This window comes from Tamandua tetradactyla, chromosome 2 (assembly GCF_023851605.1).
Source record: "Tamandua tetradactyla isolate mTamTet1 chromosome 2, mTamTet1.pri, whole genome shotgun sequence".
Taxonomy (NCBI): domain Eukaryota; kingdom Metazoa; phylum Chordata; class Mammalia; order Pilosa; family Myrmecophagidae; genus Tamandua; species Tamandua tetradactyla.
In genome coordinates this window covers 139,989,532-140,011,334 of record NC_135328.1, presented here as the reverse complement: position 1 = coordinate 140,011,334, position 21,803 = coordinate 139,989,532, and the positions used below count along the sequence as shown (strand labels likewise).

Here is a 21,803-nt window from a genome sequence, read left to right as displayed (position 1 = left end):
CCAACAAAAGGCATGTTCTTAAACGTAATCCCCGTTCCTGTGGGTGTGAAACCATTTGTAAATAGGACCTTTGAAAAGATGTTACTTTCAGGTAGTGTGGTCAGATGAATCTGGGTAAGGCTTAATTCAGATTACTGAAGGCCTTAAAAAGAGAAGAAGCCAGAAGTCAGAAGTCAGAGAAAGTCACAGGGAAGAAAGAGCCAGAGCAAATGGAAAGGAGAGGACATCACCAAGTAGTGGGGTGGCATAGATGTGAGCCGAAGAACCCCAAGGACTGCTGGCCAGCAGCACCAAAAAGCTATAGATTCCAGGAGAAAGCACGTCTTGATTTTGGACTTTTTCTAGCCTCAAAACTGTGAGTCAATAAATGCCTGCTGTTTAAGCCAATGCACTGTGTGAGAGTAGCCTGGCAGATTAAGACATCTGGGAAGCCCAAATAACTTCTACGTAGCTCCAGGAAGAAGAACTAGAAGTCAATGGAAACTAGCAGGAAGCAGCTTACCACTCTGTAGAGGGTTCCTGTGGCTGCAGAGCGGCCCACTACAGGATTGTTGGGGAGGGAGTGGGGGTGGCCAGGGAGATGGTGGCAGGATCAGGCAGCTCTACAGAGGCAGTGGGAGTCCTCTCTCAATAGCCTAGCTTTCTCACCCTTCCTGCCTCCTGTCTTTCTTCCTATTATGTTACAAGACTCTGAACTCTATAAACCCAAGTCCCTTACTCTGCTTCTTCTCTCCAGGTTTTCCTGGGGGCACTCTGCTTCCTGCAATTTCTGGTGTGAGATTCTCCCCTTATATTGCCCACTTAGGCTGGGGTAAATGCAGAGTGGAGAAAAAGTGCCACCAAATGAAGACAAAAAATAAATAAATAAAATTATGGTCAAGACTTTGGAAATGATGGCCTAAACATCTTTTTGCTTACTCTATTTGCCTTAGTCATTTGACTCCTGCAATCTTTTGAAGAAGTGTTTGGCTTCAGAGAAAATAGCCTTATATTTCCTGCTGTTATGGTTAAATGGCTTCTTACCTCTTTCAACGCGATTTGAAGAAAGAACCTTAGAAAGCATCTAACCCAGTGATTCTAAAGAAAAGAGAAGCATTCTCCCTTGGGCTGCATATAAAAATCCCCTAGAGAACTTTCTGAAAGATGCAAAGCCTCTACCCACCTCTCCTCTCCTGACCACAGGAACAAATTCCCAGACTGACCATTCAGACCATATGGACACGTTGCTACTGATCAGGGCCTAGGGAAGAAAAGTTGAGAATCATGGACTTAATGAACTCTGTTTTAGAGATGAAGAAATGGAAGCCTAAGAAGGCCACATCACTTAGCAACACTAACCAATGAATTACGCTAGACCGTTTCACATCAGACCCCCAAAGCCTGCTCTCGTGCCCTCCACCAACCCGCACTGCTTCGCGTGACAGTTCTGCTGATTCCTCCGGAAGGCAGCAGGTCAGACGGCCTTTGAGGCAAAGCAGGAAGATTTGTGCTGGAATTGTAAGGTCATGGTTTTTAAGGTCCCTCTACAAATTTAACTTTCCATTAAATAATGTAAAGTCAGCATCGGTTTTCTACTTTTCAAGGAATTAGGTGACCAGCCACAACCGATGGGGATAGCAAGGCGGCTCTCACTTACCCCAACACCCACTAGAGACTGGGACAAGAGGAAGCAGAGGATGGGAAAGTGGAAGAATGGTTCCCCGCATCTCCACAAAGACATGACCTGCTGCTTTAGGTCACTGCTCTTGCTCTGACTTCAGATGTGAAGAGACGTGGGAGCCAGAAAAATCAATGTGGCTATACCAATGGACGTGGCCATCTCCTTATGAATAGGAGAGGTTTTCATATCAGTCACAGTGTATTCCTGGTATGAGGATCATTGTTGAAGACCCATTTGCTTCAAGCAGAAAAGCCATAATTTATGAATCACTTGTTCAATCCTAAAACAACAGCTGCAATCCCAGGAACTAGGCCACAGCATACTCCATCCTTACAACTATTTTTATTTTGTGAATGCAGGAAGGGGGGAAAGCATGTGCATAAATTCAAAATAGAGGAAAGCAGAACTATGCAAAGAATGCAGTCTTTGAAGACTGTTGGCATAGAGCAGAAGAGAGGAGAAGAAGCCTGTTTGACTTAAATCATGCTCTACATCCCCACACCCCCCCCACCTCCATAAAAAAAAGACACGTACAAGTCCTAAACCCTGGTCCTGTGAATGTGGAGTCATTTGTAAATAATATCTTCAAAGATGGTATTAGATAAGATGAGGCCAAACTGAATCAGGTGGGCCTTAATCCAATATGCCTGGAGTCCTTATTATAAGTGAAGAAATTTGGACAGAGACAGAGAGAGAGAGCGTGCACCATGTGACAGGGCAAAGGCTGAGTTATGGATTGCCCTCAAGTCCCACCAGGATGTTACACACTTTGAAGAAAGTATGATGCTGCCAGCACCTTGATTTTTTACTTCTAGCCTTCAGAACTGTGAGTCTATAAATTCCTGGTTTTTTTTTTTTTTGCATGGGCAGGCACTGGGAAACTAACCCAGGTCCCCGGCATGGCAGGCGAGAACTCAAATTCCTGTTTTTTAAGCCAATCAATCTGAAGTAATTCTCAAAGATCTGGCAGACAAAGACAAAGCCAGAAAGTGTGTGTATGTAATAAACTGGCAAATGGATAGAACTTGTCAGCTGTTAAAGAACCCTCACCAACCTGAGGGCGAGAGTGGCAAAATAAGCCACAAAGATAGCCATTCATCATTTTCCAATTTCTTGTTTAGACTATGCTTTTAATAACAGTTTAATTTTAATAGTGGTAAAATATATATAACATAAAATCATTTTAGCCATTTTAAATGGACAATTCTTTGACACTGAGTACACTGGCAGTGCTATGTAATTTTCACCACTATCTGTTTCTAGACTATTTTATCACAAACCAAAATTCATATTCATTAAGTAATAACTTCCTATTTCCACCTCCCTACACCGCTAGTAACTACTATTCTGCTTCCTGTCTCTATGAATGGGCTTATTCTAAGTATTCCATAAAAGAGAAATCATACAATATTTGTCATTTTGTGTCTGGCTTAATCCACTCAACACGATGTCTTCAAGGTTCATCCATGTTGTAGCATGTACAAATACTTCATTCTATGACTGAATAATATTCCACTGTATGGATATACCCATTTTGTTTAACCATTCATTTGTTTATGGACTCTTGGGTTGCTTCCACCATTTGGCTGTTATGAAAAATGCTATGAGGAACACTTCTCTCAGGCTACATACCTGAGTCCCTCCCATTCAGTTCTTTTGGCTATATATCTAGGAGTGGGATTGCCAGGTCACATGGTAATCCTATGTCTAACTTCCTGAGAAACCTCTAAATTGTTTTCCAGTGACTGTACCATTTTATGGTCCCATCAACAACAAATGAGTGTTTCTCTTTCTCAGCGTTCTCTCCAACACTTGTTTTCAGTTTTTTCTAATAATAGGCCCAGTAGGTATGAAGTAGTATCTCATTGTGGTTTTGATTTGCATTTCTTTAATGGGTAATGATGTTGAGCATCTTTTCAATACATTTTGGCCAGCTGAATATCTTCTTTCTAAAAATGTCTATTCAAATTCTTGGCCCATTTTTAAACTGGGTTCTTTGTCTTTTTGTTGAGTTTTAGGAGTTGCATATAGTTTCCAAATATTTGGTTTCCAGATATTTTCTTCCATTATGTAGGTTGTCTTTTTACTTTCTTGATAATGTCCTTTGATGCCTAAAAGTTTTTAATTTTTATGACATCCATTATATCCGCTTTTTCTTTTGTTGCTTGTGCTTCTGGTATAAAATGTAAAATCAATTCCAATTACTCCACCGCTGCCTTTTTGTATGTAGTTATTTTTTTTGTAGTGTACCATTTAGATTCCCTTCTTTCTTTTCTTTATATTTTTTTATTTTCTTAGCTGCTACCTTTGTAATTACAATTAATCTTTTAAACTAATAGCAACCTAGTTCAACTAGTGCCAACCTAATTTCAATAGTATTAAAACTCTCTATTCCTACATATTTTCTTTCCTCCTTTATATGGTTGTCTCTGATGACATCTTTATACATTGTATACCTGCTAACACAGATTTAAAATGTTATTTTACACATTTGCCTATTAAGTCATATGGGGGGAAAAAGTAGTTTCAAACCAAAAGAACAATAATACAGGACTTTGCATTTACCTACATGTTAGCTTTATCAATGTTCTTTATTTCTTCTTATGGCTTCAAGTTACTGTCTAGCGTCTTTTTTGGAGAGGGTGGGGTGCATGGTCTGCCACATGAAAGGCAAGCATTCTACCACTGAACCACCCGTACACCCTCCAGTGTCCTTTTATTTCAGCCTGAAGGACTCCTTTTAGCATGTATAGAGCAGGTCTTCTGATAATGAACTCTTTCAGCATTTGTTTATATGTAAATATCTTAATTTCTCCTCAGTCTTATTTATTTTTTTATTTTTTTCTATTATTCTCCTTCAGTTTTGAAAGATAATTTTGCCAGATACAGAATTATTTCTTGACAGTTTTTTTTTTCATGACTTTAAATATGTTATCCCACTGTCATCTGGCTTCCATGGCTTCTGATAAGAAATCCACTGTTAATTTTATAGGGAATCCCTTGTATGTGACTAGTCACTTCTCTCAGGCTTCTTTCAAAATCCTGTCTCTGGATTTTCACTGTGTCATTACAATGTGTCTTGGTGCAGACTGTGGTAGTTAGGGTCAGGAGTCAACTTGGCCAGGTGATGATGCCCGGTTGTTCTGTTTTTGTGGACTTAAATCATCAGCATACGAAATTTATCTATGGCTGATTATATTTGTGGTTGACTAAAGGGAGTGCCTTCCACAATGAGTGAGGTTTAATTTAATTAGCTGGAGGCTTAAAAGAGAGAAGTCAGAAGAGAGCTCAGCAGCTTAGCAAATCTCATCTTAGCATTTGCAGCGCAGCCCAGATGTCTGGAGATGGCAGAAAGGAATCACCCTGGGGAAGGCCACTGGAACCCAGAAATCAGGAGAGAAAGCCAGCAGACACTGCTGTGTGCCTTCCCATGTAACAGTAAACTTCATATGAAGACTAGTTGTCTTTCCTCTGAAGAACTATAGGCTTTCAGCTAAATAAATCCCCTTATTAAAAGCCGATTCAACTCTTAGGTATGTTACATTCTAGCAGCTTTAACAAACTAAAACACAGATCTTGTACAGTCTATCTTGCTTGGATTTCACTGAGCTTCCTAGACATATATATTCATGTCTTTCATCAGATTTGGGAAGTTTGGGGCCATTATTTCTACAAATATTTTTTCTGCCCCTTTTTCTTACTCTTGTCCTTCTGAGACGCCAGTGATGTATATATTAATACACCTGAAAGTGTCCCACAGGTCCCTCCAGTTTTGTTCCTTTTTATTCATTATTTCTTCTTTCTGCTACTTAATTAGGAAAATTCCAATTGTCTTCTCTTTAAGTTCACTGATCCTTCCTCTGCCTGTTCAAATCTGCTGTTGAATCTATCCAATTAGTTTTTAATTTCAATTGCTGTACTTTACAGCTCCAAAATTTTTGTTTCGTTCCTTTTTATAATTGCTATCTCTTTATTTTGTTCAGACATGTTTTCCTAATTTCCTTTAGTTCTCGGAATATGCATTCCTTTAGCTCAAATTTCTTGAACATATTTAGGACAGTTGATTTAAAGTTTTTAATAATTCCAATGTATGAGCCTCTTCACGGACAACTTCTGACAAATTACTTTTTTTCTTGTGAACGGACCATACTTTGCTGTTTCTTTGTTTTGTAATTTTTGGTTGAGAACTGGACATTCGGAGTATTATATTTCTACAACTCTGGAGATGTAGCTCTTTCACTCCTTTGGAATTGCTAGGTTATTGTTCTGGTCAAGGGCTGAGCTGTTGATTTGTAACTTTCCCCAACTATTTTTTTCCTGAATTGGTTTTTGATTTTAAGTCAAGCCATGAGTGACTATGCAAAGTCCCCTAGCATGTATTTGTCTTTGTGTACATGCATCCACACATGTGCACGTATGCCACTAGGAGACAGGGTCAGAGGGAAGCAAAGAACAAGGCCATAAAATTAACATTTTTTGAATTCTAATGCCAGCCATTGGGTTAGACAACTGTCCTGATAAAACAGTAATTATCGATTTCACTGTGTTGATTAAAATTCTTGAGGTTCAGAGAAATGGGAAAATTGTTCAAGTTTACTCAGTTAATAAGTAGCAGCACACTTACTCATACCCAGATTTCTCAGCTCCAAAACCCATTTTCTTTTTAGTTTCTGATGCTTTTGTCCCACAGAAGACTTTCAGTGCATATCTGCATTATGACTGAGAAAAAAAACAATTTATTTGTTACAGAACTCTCACGTTCTTTTCACCAAGATTGTGAAAGACGGGCAGACCACGGTGGCTCAGCAGGTAAGAGTGCTTGCCTACCATGCCCGAGGACCCGGGTTCGATTCCCGATGCCTGCCCATGTAATAAAAAAAAAAAAAAAAAAAAAAAGAAAGATTGTGAAAGACATACTGAACTGAGGAAATAATCATGGTGTTCTAGAAATACAATACAGTTAAATAAAAATGGTTTTTAAAATAATCTATCAGTGAACAGACTAAGAATTACTTAATCAAAGACAAGCAAGTTTTTTTTCAGATTTAAGTTTTTTTTCAATAAATTTCATCAAACAAGGTTAAGTAGGATGGTACACTGAGGCCTAATTTTATAGTCTGTCATTTGGGGTTCAAGGCTAAAATCTGTTCAGTCATTATTTCAGACATCACATCATCCCATGGAATCACCTCCTTAAATATTTAAAGCCATGTTTGAAATCTACTGGTTAATTTAATGCAAAGTGCTACCAAAACAGACAGAAAAACTGCTATTCTGCAAACCCCCCCAAAAATGGTCCGAGGCGGGAAATATGACAAGAAACAAGAAATTTGCCTTCTAGTTGTCTGCAGCCACATCTCCAGACAGACCTCACAAATTCTATATTACAGGAGCACACTAAAATGTAATTCCAAATTCCCAAAGGTAAAAGGTAGACAATTGTTCTGATGTGCAGAAGGAAAAATTTATAGAACCATATGTAATAAGTGATTTTAATGTTTGAAGCCTGGCTTAGGACATTGAAGGAAACATGGGCTGCAGACATCAACTGAGGGAGGGTCTTTTCCAGCATCACTCCCCACACTCTGCACTTAAAATAGAAACCAAAGGAAGCTGGGTTTCAAACCCTAGCAAAGACAGGTCTGCTTAACAAATATATTAATACTTCTCGAGTGCTTAGTTTGTGCAACATCCCAGGCTTGCCCACAAATTATTAAAAGACAGATAGAACACGATAAGTTCTGAAGAGATTATGAAATACATACCATAGGGATAAAAAGTCATAATTGGAGTTTCAGCTTCCTAAACTATCAGCACAGAAGCAACAGCAGCAAGACAGGCACAGTTAGCAAGAATGGAAGTGAGCCAGTAGCTATCTTTGGGAAATTTCAGACAACTGATAATAAGCCCGAGACAGATCAAGAGGCATATCACAGTCTCAATACTAAACAGCTATCTGGCTCCTTGGTAATAGTCAATATAAAAGAGTTACAAATTATTCAAATTTGAGGCTCTACCAAAGAACATTTAATTGTATATATTTTAATACTTATTTTGATGATATGTATTTTTTAATTCTAATGAAATGTTCTATTACTTTCAGGAAAACTATTTCTTCCTAAAATCATGTTATTTGACTAAAGAGAAATCACCCCACAATGTGAATAGAAAATGAACTGCATGTGAATTCTACTTTTATGAGAACACTCAAGAATTCCTCGGCAATCCCAGGGTACATTGTATAAGGAACATAATCTACCCAAATATTTTCTTCTGCATTCTAATGAGCAAACCCAAAGACAAAATACTCATCCATCCATTATGCTATAATCTGCTGTTCAAAACTGGCTATACTCATAGTCCACATATTAATCACAGTAATCTTTGTGACATCTGCAAATAGATATCCATGAATTATCATACATCAGAGCTGAATTCAAACAACCAAAGTGCTTAACATTTAAAGTCATCAATCATTCTAAAACAATATCCCAAGACTCTTTTGAGGAGGTCCTTGTTTTCAAGCAGTTGGTAAGAATATATTTGGGGTTTACTACATACCCAGACACTGTACTTAGCACTTTGAAAGGAACTAAAGTATAAAACTAACTTCCTGCTTCTTGAAAAGGTACAAACCTCTAATGTACAGAATAATACATAAAAGTATTATGTTCAATCCAGCACTACCCTTCCCAAGTCTCAATATTAACAGCAAGTACTGAAATGTACTTCATTTGGGATTGTCTTGCAGAATAGTTACTACACTCTTTTAACTTTTGCAAGCAAGAATTTTTGGTGTTTCTGTCCACAGCTCTCATATACAAAGGCTTTATGTTTATCACTGTCCATTTAAAGTTAAGTTTGTATGATAAAATGAGAGAATTTCCTTATGGTCAAGCCTTACTTCTTACCAAAAAAAAAAAGCAGTAAATCCTAATAATTCTAGCAGCTATAATCTATCCTATAATACATCACTCAATTGTTCATCAGTCATATCCATTGGTACAGCTGCTGGGCAAACTACTATTTCTGCTCCTACAGTTTCCCTCTGGGGAACCAAAAGAGACTCTTTCTTTGGAGACTCCAAAAGCTTGACCATTTACTTTCCTACCAGTTTCTCAAAAAACAAAACCAACCAGTGTTTTAAATCTGGATTGGTGACAGGAAATTTGAACAAACACAGTATCCAGATAATATATATTTATATGTATTTAAAACAGTTCATACTGAGACTGGTCTACATTAAAAATAGTTTACAAGACAGGACGCTTTCAGCATTCATGCTAAGTGTTTCATGAAGAGACAGTTATAGTTATATTCCACTTTCTTTATTCCTCTAATATAGTGCTGCTGTGTTTCCAGTCAATCTGGTAAGATAAATCTGCAGCTATGAAGCTATGAACAAGAATGTCATTTTCGTTTTATGTCAACAATTTCTACTGAGAACATCATATCTTAGGCATTTACTTCCTAGATTACTATTTGGAATCTGGACTATTATATATAAAGCATGTACAACATGAAGAAGAAAAATAAAATTTGGCTTTTGAGGTTTAGAAAGACTCTTTTACAACAGATCTAGACCTTTATTTTCACATCTTCCATTAAATTTATTTAAATTTATAGAATTTCAAATTCAATAAAATTATGTTTTCCCCTTCCATTTTTTTGACACAAAATTCCCACATTCATGTATAATATATATAAAGATTGGCAATTCTGATAACTAAAGTGTTATGCTTCCCCTCCCTCCCCCAGTTAAAGTGGTATAAATTTAAAATGGAAAGGAAAAGTGAAAAATCAGGCAGCACAACAACTCAAGATCAATCAAACATATATAGTTTCCATTAAGGCTAAATCACATACTCAAGGCTTGGTGAAAAATCATTAGAGTCTGCAGGCCTAAAAGATCAGTCATAGTAAGCCATTTGGTTTATTATGTTTACATCAACGAAATTGAGGGAGATCCCTGCTTGCAATGGAAAATCAAAGTTGAATGTGTTACAAAAGGACAGAAAGGAAGGAAGGGAAGAAAGCAGAGAGGGGAGGGAAGGAGAGAAGAAAGGGAAAGGGAAGGAGGAAAAAAGAGAAACAAAAAAGACAACAAAGTAAGAATGGAAGGAGGGAAGAAGGGAGGGATGAAAACAAGAAAGACAATGAAAGAAACAATTACATGGAATTGGAAAGATTATGGTCTCCAAGTTTAACTATAGCAATTTGTTAAACTTTTTTTATATGTTTGTTAATTCACCCTCCACGCATTTGAAGGGGATAAAATCAAGACAATAGTTATCCCTGTAGAACTCCCCCATCCCACCTCTTACCAACTTTCTTTGCATTTTCACATAAGTTTTTTGAGCAGAAAGTTCTTTGCTAGGAACAAACTTCCTCCTTCCTCAAATTGACCAGAAAGAAGGAACTCGTTGGAGCCAGTTGTTGTGGGGGAAGAAAAAACAAAACATCACTGCCTCCTTTACCTTCCCCACACCATTCTTTCTAGTTCATCCACTTCACCCCTTCCATGTATCTCCTAACCTTGTGGAGACTAAAGCCAAGCTGAGCCTTCCCTTGAAAGAGAGGGGCTTAAGTAGCAAAACAGACACATTTTTAAACATTGAAGTTTTTAAAACACGCTACTGGGTACTTCACCTTTAAAATATTTTACAAATTCCCTCTCTCTTTCATCCTCTTTCTTTCTCTCAAATACATAAAAAGTTCCTGAAAGTAACACTGCACTCTAGAACAACAGTTCTCAAATTTGAGCATGCATCAGAATCACATGGAGAACTCACTAAACCTCCGATTGTGGGGCCTTTCACCCAAAGTTTTTATTCAGTAGATCTGGGGTACGACCAGAAAGTTGACATTTGTACCAAGTTCTGAGTGATGCTGATGCTGCAGGTACAGGGATCCTACAGGGAGAATCAGTAGCCTGGACATGGAAAGAGAAAACAGTCAGGAAGCTGAGATTCCACTGAACATCACTTCCAGCTGTCCAGCCCTGGATTCCAATTTCCTAAGAAAATGGAGGTAGCATCCTGGACATTATATAGGAAAGTAAGAATTTGAGCAGACCAGCTGCTTGAAATAGTTTCTTTCATTGCTGTTCCTCAAGATACTCAGAATAAAAGTATCAAGAGAAAGAGAGTGAGATTATAGATTAGGGAAGTAAATATGAGAAATTTTAGCCAGTCATCTCTTTAGATACCCACTGGCATCTTGGCTGCTCGCCCATCTTATCTTTTAAACTGCTGTGCCATGGATCCTGAAATCAGACAGATTTGGGTTTAGGTCCTGCCTTACTCACTATGTACTTTAGTATGTGTCTTGAGCTCTTCACCCTTACTTCTCTCCTATTTTGAAAACAGGAATAACAATAGCACCTATTTACAGTTGTTGCACATATACCATAAATGTTACCATGTATCATAAATGCCTTATCTCTCAGTTTTCCTGTGAGAATATTCAATGTTAGATCATGGTCCCTATTTGATACAATACTCACTACCTCAACAATATGTACTGAGTGCCTATCATGTCCCTGACACATTTACTGCACAAGTATATTAAAATAATATCCTCTAAAGAAAAACAATTGATATAGTATTTTGAGTCTGAAAATTCTGACTTTACATGAGTTGAATTTGAGAAAAATACTTGCCACCAAATTGGTCTAATAGGGAAATTGAAAGGATGAGTTTAGTAATACAAACTTGTTTTGAGAAAAAAGAACATGATAAGCTCTAAAATAAGAGAATGAAGTAAACAAGGGGGGGGAATCTGCAAACACCTTGGCCTTACATTATTAAGGCTATATTTTACACTCTTCTAAAGACCACAAGTCTACTTTTCCCAAAGATCGTTATAGTTGTGGGACAAAGCAACAGGGAACAAATTTGACCAAAGGTCTCCTATTTACAGTTCACACGGAGGTAGTTTTTTAACCTAGCAAGTCAGAAACTTAATGATGACTTAATGATGGGGCAGTCTTTTTTCTTCCAGTGCTTCCTAGCTCCCTGAGTAAACACTCGTGACTCACCTTTCTACCAGCTTTTATTTGGCCATCCACATCTATCAGGCCTCCCTTTTCCAAATACACAGTGAAAGCACTAAATTATGGATACAGTTATTTGGCTCAATTTTCAGAAGGTTAATGGGATATGTATTGAAGTTTTTATCCTCAGTGGTACTTCTGTTCCCTACCCTCAGGTCCCCCACCCCACCCACACACTCCAAGAAGGATATTAGAACCATAACATTTGAGGAACTGGAAGGAACTTTTAGAGACAATCTAGTTTAGCCCCTAATTTCACTAATGAAGAACTGAGGTCCGTGAATGTACGGAGCCCAGTGCTCCCAATGGCAATGAACAGAGATGCGCTTCCCCTATAACTAAGGTCTTTTATATTTCTTAATAGGAACTTCTGCAAAGAAGTCAACATTAGGTCTTACATAGAAAGACCTCTAAGTGTCAACAAAACTTACCTTACAATGCCAAATTACAATGATTGTTGTTGATGGTGAAAATAGTTATCTTTGAAACATCACCAAGTGTTGCCAACCTATGAAGCTTTGAGACTCCAAAACACAGAACTCAGGAGATGAAAGATTTGATTCCCTAGTAAAAGGTCATTACCCCAAACTTAATATATAACCAAATTTTCTAACGATGGTACTTCAGATATCTACTTGGGCAAAATTTTCCTTTAATTTCCCCTATAGCATCTTGCAAAAACATAGGTCTCCCCAAATTTTTACTGAAATAGAAGTGGAACTTTCAAAAATAGGACCTTTTCTACGAGGAAAAAAAAACACTATTTTGTCTACCTTTACGTTTCAAAATACTAACACATTCACCACTTTGCTGAGGTGTTTTTTTTTTCTTCCTCAACTGCCTATTTTCTAGTCCTGGAAAGAGCCATTTCTGGTGAGGGTGGGGGGCCTACGACCCGCACAATGTCCATCTCCTCCGTGGCCCCCTGGCACGCGCCCGTCTAGTCAGTGCCCAGTCTGAAGTTCACGTGTGCATCTCACCTCAGACGTTGGCAAGCAGCAGCAACTCTCAGCCTCTGCCTCGCCCATCGCGCCCCGCATGGCCTTCTGGCCACACGCGCCGGGCTCGCCTCCACCTAGGCCCGGCGCCCAGAACCGGACAGGACCCGGCGCGCACTCAGGGGACGTGTGGCCGCCGGGTCCGTCTCTCTCCCTCTCCCGCCGCTCCCGACCATGCTTCTGACCCATCAATCCGCACCGCAGAATTGGTACCAGAGGCATGCGGGCGCAGAGGGCAAAGGGCTGTCCGGAGAGGAAGGAGCCTGCAGAGCCAAAGCCGAGCGGGGCCGCGTCCCGCCGCGAGGCAAGCACAGGCTTCACGGAGAACTCCCGCAACGCACCGAGTGCGGCCCGACGGGATCGAAGTTACCGCAATGCCATTGGGCGCACTGTCCTTTCCCTTCGCCTGTCCCGAGCCCCAGGCCTAACGATGCGCACGTTCAACCCCCACACGTCCCCTGCCCTCAGACCCTGGACCTGCCCGGCCCGTGGACCCCGCACCCACTTCGGCGCACGCCGGGGACTCGGGAGCTCCGGGAGGCGGTGGAGACACACGAGAAGCACCCCCGGCAGCTATACCAGCCCCCGACCCGCCCGACTTGGCGACCTTCCTTACCTAGGTACTGGCGCAGGTCGAGCAGGAAGCGTGGGGGTCCCCCGCCTAGCTGGTAGCAGAGCGAGCCCAGGCAGAAGAGCAGCAGGGCAGCCATACAGAGGCCGTAGTCCCGGAGGGAGAAGCGCGGGCACGGCAGCGGGAAGGCCCGGCGCCTCCAGCCGCCAAGGCCCGGGCCGGAGCCCCCCGGAGGGGCCCCACGGGGCCAGGACCCCGCGCCGCCGCCACCGCCACCGCCGCCGAGCTGCTGCTGCCTCATCGCCGGCGCCGCCGCCGCGCACCGCCCGCCCGCGCCGGGGAAGGGCCACCATCCGCTCGCGGGGAGCGCGGCAGCCGACGTGGGGGCGCGGGCGGCCGGGGGCCCGGGCTGCGGCTCAGGGGACTTTCCCTGGCATGTCCCCGCCGCCGCGGCCCGAGGGCCGACGTGCCCAGCCCCGGCTTGGGGCGCCGCCCGCCGCCGGCTCACTGCCCGCGCCCCACCCGTCCGCCAGCGCCCGAGTGGACCCCAATCGTGGACCGACTCGGTGCCTGTCGCTCTGGGCGTGTTTTGTCCCGGCTCGGGCTCCTCGAAAAGCGGCGGAGTGGGGCAGGAGGCGGACGCGAGCCTCGCCCCTCCTCCGGGGCTGGGTCTCCCCCTCCCTTCCTCACCCCTCCGGCCCACGGCCCGCCCGCCCGCCTCCCTCTCGCCGCGGGGCTTCGGGTTCGTTCGGTGTCACGTTACTGCCTCTGCGGAGAGGGGCGGGAGGGGGGAGCTTGGCAACAAGGAAGAAAGTTTCTGGGTGTGCTTTCCCTCTTCCCTTGCTCAAGCATCTGGTTCCTGCGCCACCAGCGACCTCTTGGGGCCTGCTGACTTCACGGGCGCGGGGAAGCACGACTTATTTCACTGGCTTTTATTTTATTTTTTTCTCTTTCGTTCTCCTTCCATATCCCCTGCGAGCTCTCACAAAAAGGCCAATACAGAACACTTGAATGTAGTGGGTTCGAGACTTTCCTGGTCGAAGAGCTAGTAGGGTAAGTTCAGAGAATTCCCGTTCCCGAGCGCGCGCCGTCCGCCGCCACTGCCTCAACACCTGCGAGCGCGTTCCTGGTCCTGTTCGGACCCCAGCAACCCAGGCAGGGGCAAAGGGAGGCAGTGGGATTACGGGCGAACTCGGGCCGTTCCTCTAGCAGAAGCGAAGTTGGGAGAGCCCTCCACCCCTCTCCCGCCTCTCCTCCTGCCCCAGGGGGACCTGAGAGGGAACCTCCTGGCCAGTAAAAGGGGCAGCACCACCACAGGACCTGTGAAGCGCGAAAGGGCGAATCTCGTCGCCATCCTTTAAGAACGATTTATTGCTATGTATGCTTGTGTGACTTGCCCCAGGTCTCAGAGGAGCTGGATTGGGAGCCGAACTCAAATGTGTTTGCGTCTCAAGCTCACGCTAACAAATTCACGTGTTACCTCCCTTTGCTGATTGGAGGATGAGATACAACTCATTTAGCCCCTGCCACCTGGAGAAACTGAAGCCTCCAATACCTGGCACCGCCTCTCTGACTCCCTGCTCACTCTGTGCATTTCCAAAAACTCACAACCCTATAAAGAAAAAATCAGAAGCCACAAAGCTCTGTGGTTGTCAGGCTATATTCCTGAAAACCTTTATAAAGCTTGGGTATCTAAAGAATTTTCTATGGAAAATTAGAGAATAGGATCCCCAAGATAAAGAGCGGATCCTCTTTATGATGTAACAATACGATGGCTTACCCATAAGCCACGTAGTATCACTGGTTGGTGATTTGAAACATGAGTGAAGAATAAGGACCGTAGATAATGAGCTAGAGAGAGGTATAGAAAATGAGGGGGCTGAGGTCACACACACACACACAAACTCACGGGTGCATACAGAAATTCTATTTCCCAATGCTAAGTACATTGTGCTAGCCCACTTTCTAAGGGATGAGTAAGCTGCTTTGCAGCCCCAAGAGAAATGAGGTATCTTTGTTTTTTCACAGGAAATCCCCAATAGAGTGTGGATGCTTTACTTCATATTTATTCCATGAATTAGAAATTTATTTGGGTTAATATCCACCTTTTAAAAACGCAAATGCACTTGAGAGAACTAAGCTTACCACTCATTCCCCATTAATGTAAATTATTTTAATCAGCACACTGAATAGCCCAGAGTAGGCCCCCAATTAATAATTTTTGAGCTAAGGAAGAGTGACTAAAAGATAGAAACAGAGCCAACTTTTTAATGTTTATTTGGTCTGAGGGTCTGGAGACAACCTTCAGAGGCCACTATTTGACAAACAGCCCTGTGCCTCAGGCCTGGCCCTATAATTGAAATGTTCCTTGGATATAAATTAATGTGCAAGATCTTCTCTGACGCCTTTCACAGAATGTTTTGAGAAACCTCCCCATTCTTTCTCCTAAGGAAAGGAATCAGGAAAAGTGAGGTTAGGACAACAAGATGCAACAGGAAGAAAGGAAGTAAGCATCTGAGAAAATAAGTACACATTGAAAGAAGAGTTTTACTGTGGCTCAACAGGCAGAGTTCTCTCCTGCTATGCTGGAGACCTGGGTTTGATTCCTGGTGCCTACCCATACAAAAAAAAAAGATGAAAAACCATGAATATGGTATACAGGGGAAAGTCCATCTAAAAAGAAACATGTTGTGCCATGAAGTATTTAGAGGGAAAAAAAACAGGTCATTTTTTTTTAAAGGCTACACTTATGGATTAACTGCCTGACAAAACTCACAGAAGGCAGAGATAGCAAAATACAAATAAGTTTCACAAGGAAAAAAATGCTTTGTATTTTTACTCAACAAAAACTTAGATGTTTGAGGGTGCACAGGTGCTTCAGCGGTAGAATGCTCACCTTCTATGCAGGAGACCCAGTTCAATTCTTGGACCATGCATCCAAAAAAAAAAACTTAGATGTTTGGGTACAACTTTCTTTTTTTGAAGTCCCCATAAATGTCCCTTCAAATTTTTTCTTTTAATTTAAAGTACTGGTACTTATGAATGATATCTTTATTCAAACCAGTAGATTTATTGAAATATAGTAATTATAAGAAGTTGTGAACAATTTTTCTTTAGTTTTATTAGTAGTAATTTAATGTTCGATACTTTAATATTAATTTAATGTTTAATAATTTAATGACTTTGTTTGACACCTTGACCTCCATCCAATATCTTGGTCTTCTGCATTCCTTCTCTCTCCAATACTTTTAATTTTTCTCACCTGAGCTACTCGCTCTTATCCTCAGTGACTCATTCAACCATGTCATTACTATCTGAATTTCCCCTAAAAGCCTCATTTTCAAGCATTCCCATCTTCTGACCATCACCTTCTCCTCTTCTGCTTAGCTTTTCTGGTGCCCACGCTAGAAATTTTTTGGTCTTTGAGAACCCTCAACTTTATTATCACTTGTCTTATGTCCTTACTTCCTTCTTTAACTAGTTTTGATTCCATGACCCTTCATTCTGATCCCTCTCTTGTAAACAGCCCTTGATTAATTAAACACAACAGTGCAGCTGAACTGGATTATAAAAAAAAGCACACAACATTGTTAACTAACCTCATTTTAAATTGTCTTCTAGAAGAACTGATTCTTTTATTATTAGATAATACTCTCTTTATCACTGATAATCTTCCTTGATCTGAAAAGTGCTTTGTCTGAAATTATTATGGCTACGTCAGTTTTCTCTAAGTGTTAGTATGGTATATCTAATTACTTTTAATCTACTAATCTATTTAATATTTAAACTCGATTTATATATATATATATATGCCTGGAATTTTTTTATTGTATGGTATAGCGTATATACAAAGCAAAGGAATAGTTTTCAAAGCACTCTTCAACAAGTAGTTACAGGACAGATCCCAGGCTTTGTCATAGGCTATCATGTATCCTCTCAGATATTTTTCTTTCTAGCTATGTAAGAATGTAAGAGGCTGAGGCGTAAATGTTTTTTTATCATCACAATCAACTTTTTTCCTTTTTTTTTGTGAAAAATAACATATTTACAAAAAAAGCAGTAAATTTCAAAGCATAGCACCATGATTAGCTGTAGAACATATTTCAGAATTTGACGTAGGTTACAATTCCTCAATTTTAGATTTTCACTTCTTGCTGGTCTAAGATACTGGGGACTAAAAGAGATATCAGTTTAATGATTCAGCATTCATATTCATTTGTTAAACCCTATCTGCACTGTATAACTCCACCATCACCATTGATCCTTCCATCCATCTCTTTAGGGGTGTTTGGGCTATGACCATTCTACATTTTTCATATTGGAAGGGTCTGTCACTAATATGGGTTAGGGAGATGGAACTATCTGATGTTCTGGAGTGGCTGGACCCTCTAGGTCTCAGGACTTATCTGGACCAGGGACCCATCTGGAGGTTGTAGGTTTCTGGGAAGTTATTCTAGGGCATGGAATCCTTGTGGAATCTTATGTATTGTCCTGGGTGTTCTTTAAGATTGGCTAGAATGGTTCTGGTTAGGGTTTGGCAGATTATGATAGGTAGCAAGATCTAACTGAAGCTTATATAAGAGCAACCTCCAGAGTGGTCTCTGACTCTATCTGAGCTCTCTCTGCCACTGATATTTTATTAGTTACACTTCTTTTTCCCCTTTTGATCAGGAAGGAATTGTTGATCACATGGTGCCAGGGCTGGATTCATCCCTGGGAGTCATCTCCCATGTTGCCAGGGAGACTTTCATCCCTGGATGACATGTCCCACGTAAGGGGGAGGGCAATGATTTCACTTGCAGAGTTGGGCTTAGAGAGGCCATATCTGAGCAGCAATAGAGGTCCTCCAGAAGTAACTCTTAGGCATGGCTATAGGTAGTCTAAGCTTCTCTGCGACCTACATAAGCTTCACAAGAATAAGCCTCAGGATCGAGGGTATGGCCTATTTTGTGTGTCCCTAAAGTTTGATACAGTATCAGGGGATTCCCTGATGGTAAGGTTTAATAGTTCCATATTCTTTCTCCCATCCCTAATGGGACTTTGCCAATACTTTTTTTATTATTTGATTAATATACTCTAGGATGTAGCCAGGCATTACAGTAATCTATACAGGATTAATGGACCTCTTTCTTTTTCTGGGTTCCCTGTGTTTCAGTTGTTCAAATGAACTATACAGATAGGTTGAGTTGGATTATGCGCTACAGAAAATTTCAGTTCCAGACCAAGTAAACCTTTTTTCCTTTGGTCTCAAAGAGTATGTGTGGTTCTAAAGTATAGACAATGTCTTCCTTACTCCTGTGTTCTAAGTTACTTTAACTCCAACCTGATCGGCTTCATTCTTATCTCTAAATATCAGGTTATATATATAGAACAGCCTCTTGAAATCCAGAAATAATAATCGCCACTCTGGGCTTAATGTGTCTGCTCTAAAAGTTTACAATCTAGGCTCGTATTTTCTTATAAGCATTTTCTAAAAGTGACCATACCATTGTTTTGTTCTTTTGTTCCTGGCTTATTTTGTCTCCCCAAATGTCCCACATGTTCATTCGCTTTGTTGCTTGCCTCATGACCTTTTTCTAGCAGCACAACCTTCGTTCATAAGTATACACCATCATTTGCCAAATGCTTCTCAGTCAGTGCATCCTTCACCCACCTGCTTTCATCATGTATACTGCCTAAAGTCCACAGTCCATCAGCATTCTCAATTTTAGATAATTTCATTGTTCCCAAGAGAAAGAAAACCAATAAACGCACCTTCGCCAAATAGGAAATCTAAACCTCTTCTTAACTCTTGTCCCTTCCCCCATTATTTACCTCTGCTGTTGCTGTTGTAGTGCTGATGTTTTCCTTTTGAACGTAGCTCATAGCATGCAATCACAGTTTCCCCCCCGTATCCTGGACTTAAACATTCTTTGTACATGAATCGTATCTTTGAAGTCATTCTTGCAAGAGCTAATTCATATTTCTAGTATTAATCAGTGGGGTACATAGGACTATACCACCTCTTTCAATCTTCTTCATCTTAATATGGTAATATTACTTATAGACCCACTAGAGAATCACCTTCGCTTCTATGTATTCCCTTACATTGGAGTTCAACCTCATTAGCTAACCATTCACCCATCTCTAGCTTCTATATATCTCTAAGTCCCCTATATTCTGTACTATAAGCCTCTGATCATACCTTTAGTGTATATATTTATACACTTCATAAAAGTGGAATCATACAGTATCGATCCTTTTGTGTCAGGCTTATTTCACTCAGCATTACATCCTCAAGGCTCATGCATCTTGTCATGTGCTTCAGGACATCATTTCATCTTACTACTGCATAGTATTCCATCATATGAATATATCACATTTTGTTAATCCACTCGTCTGTTCATGGGCATTTGGTTTGTTTACATCTTTTGGCGATTGTGAATAATGCTACTATGAACATCAGCATGCAAATGTCTGTGTCATTGCTTTCAGCTCTTCTGGGTATATACCAAGTAGTGCTATTGCTGGGTCATAGGGCAACTCGATATTTAGTTTTCTAAGGAACCACCAAACAGTTTTCCATAGTGGCTGCACCATTATACATTCCTACCAGCAGTGCATTAGTGTCCCCATTTCTCCATATACTTTCCAACATTTTTAGTTTCCTGTTTATTTAATATCAATGATTCTTATAGGTGTGAGGTGATATCTCATTGTAGTCTTGACGTGTATTTCCCTTATAGCCAATGAAAATGAGCATCTCTTCATGTGCTTTTGAACCATCTGTATTTGCTCTTCAGAAAAAAATGCCTATTCATATCTTTAGCCCATTTTATAACTGGATTGTTTGTTCTTTTGTTGTTGAGTAATATGATTTCTTTGTATATACAGGAAATCTGTCTGATACGTGATTTCCAAATATTTTCTCCCATTGAGTTGGCTGCCTCTTCACCTTTTTGACAGTCTTTTGAGGTGCAGAAGCTTTTGATTTTAAGGAGTTCCCATTTATCTGTTTTTTTCTTTTGTTGCTTGTGCGTTGGGGATTAAGTTTAGGAAGCTACCTATTACTAGGTCTTGAAGATGTTTCCCCACATTTTCTTCTAGAAGTTTCATGGTGCTAGTTCATAAATTTAGGTGTTTGATCCACTTTGAGTTTATTTTTGTATAGGGTATAAAATAGGAGTCCTCTTTCATTCTTTTGGCTACTGATATCCAGTTCTTCCATGCCCAATTATTGAAAAGACTATTTTGTCGCATTTTGGAGGATTTGGGGGCCTTGTCAAAAATTAGTTGACCATAGATTTGGTGGTCTATTTCTGCACTCTTGATTTAAAAAAGGGAATTTAATAAGTTGCTAGTTTATAGTTCGGCCTGTAAAGGCCGAGAAAATGTCCCAATTAAAACAAGTCTATAGAAATGTCCAATCAAAGGCTTCCAGGAAAAGATGCCTTGGTTCAAGAAGGCTGATGAAGTTCAGGGTTTCTCTCTCAAGTGAGAAGGCACATGGCAAACACAGTCAGAGTTTCTCTCTCATCTGGAAAGGCACATGGTGAACACAGAGTTTCTCTCTCATCTGAAAAGGCATGTGGCAAATATGGCATCATCTGCTAGCTTCCTCTCCTGGCTTCCTGTTTCATGAAGCTCCCTGGGAGGCATTTTCCTTCTTCATCTACAAAGGTCGCTGGCTGGTGGACTCTGTTTCTCATGGCTATGTTATTTTGCTCTGCTTTCTGGATCTCCCATATTCTCCAAAATGTTTCTTCTTTCATAGGATTTCAGTAAACTAATCAAGACCCACCCAAATGGGTGGAGACATGCCTCTACCTAATCCACCATAACAACCACTTCTGATTAAATCACATCTCCAGGGAGATGATCTAATTGCAGTTTCAAACGTAAAATACTGAATAGGGATTAGAAGAAATAGCTACCTCTACAAAATGGGATTTGGATTAAAACATGGCTTTTCTAGGGGACATATCATTTCAAACCAATACACTTGTTTTTAATATAGGCATTTAGGGCAATAAATTTCCCTCTCAGCACAGCCTTTGCCACATTCAGTAAATTCTGATACGTTGTCTTCTCATTTTCATACATCTCCAGATAGCTACTGATTTCTTTAGCAATTTCTTCTTTGACCCATTGGTTGTTTAAGAGTGTGCTTTTTAATCTCCATATACTTGTGAATGTTCTCATCTTTGATGGTTATTGAGATCCAGCTTCATTCCATTGTGACCAGAGAAAGTGATTTGATTATTTTCAATGTTTTTAAATTTATAAAGACCTGCTTTGTGCCCCAGCAAATTATCTACCCTGGAGAATGTTCCATGAGCACTAGAGAAGAATGGATATGTTTGTGTTTTTGGGTGCAATGACCTATATATGTCTGTTAGGTCTAACCTGTTTATCAAGTTATTTAGCTTCTCTGTTCCCTTGTTGACCTTCTGTCTGGTTGTTCTATCTATAGAGGAGAGTGGTGTATTGAACCCTCCTACTATTATTATTGACACATGTATCACTCCCTTCAGTTTTGCC

At 40.7% G+C, this 21,803-nt stretch overlaps 1 protein-coding gene and 1 long non-coding RNA gene across 4 annotated transcripts in view; one reads left to right on the top strand and one right to left on the bottom strand.

Annotated features, from left to right (window-relative positions):
• Nucleotides 1-13,584, bottom strand: part of UST (uronyl 2-sulfotransferase) — a 387,032-nt gene extending 373,448 nt beyond the window's left edge. Inside the window, exon 1 of the mRNA XM_077149209.1 lies at nucleotides 13,329-13,584. Coding sequence (XP_077005324.1) covers nucleotides 13,329-13,584 — 256 coding nt within the window. The remainder of the gene's footprint in view (nucleotides 1-13,328) is intronic.
• Nucleotides 13,585-13,863: 279 nt separating this feature from the next.
• LOC143662352 (uncharacterized) overlaps nucleotides 13,864-21,803 on the top strand; it is a 68,146-nt gene continuing 60,206 nt past the window's right edge. For 2 of the 3 annotated variants that reach the window (XR_013165307.1, XR_013165303.1), the window contains exon 1: nucleotides 13,864-14,336. This is a non-coding gene — a long non-coding RNA (uncharacterized LOC143662352). Of the gene's footprint in view, nucleotides 14,337-15,081; nucleotides 15,145-21,803 lie in introns of those variants that run through there. The other variant, XR_013165305.1, reaches the window with a different exon arrangement.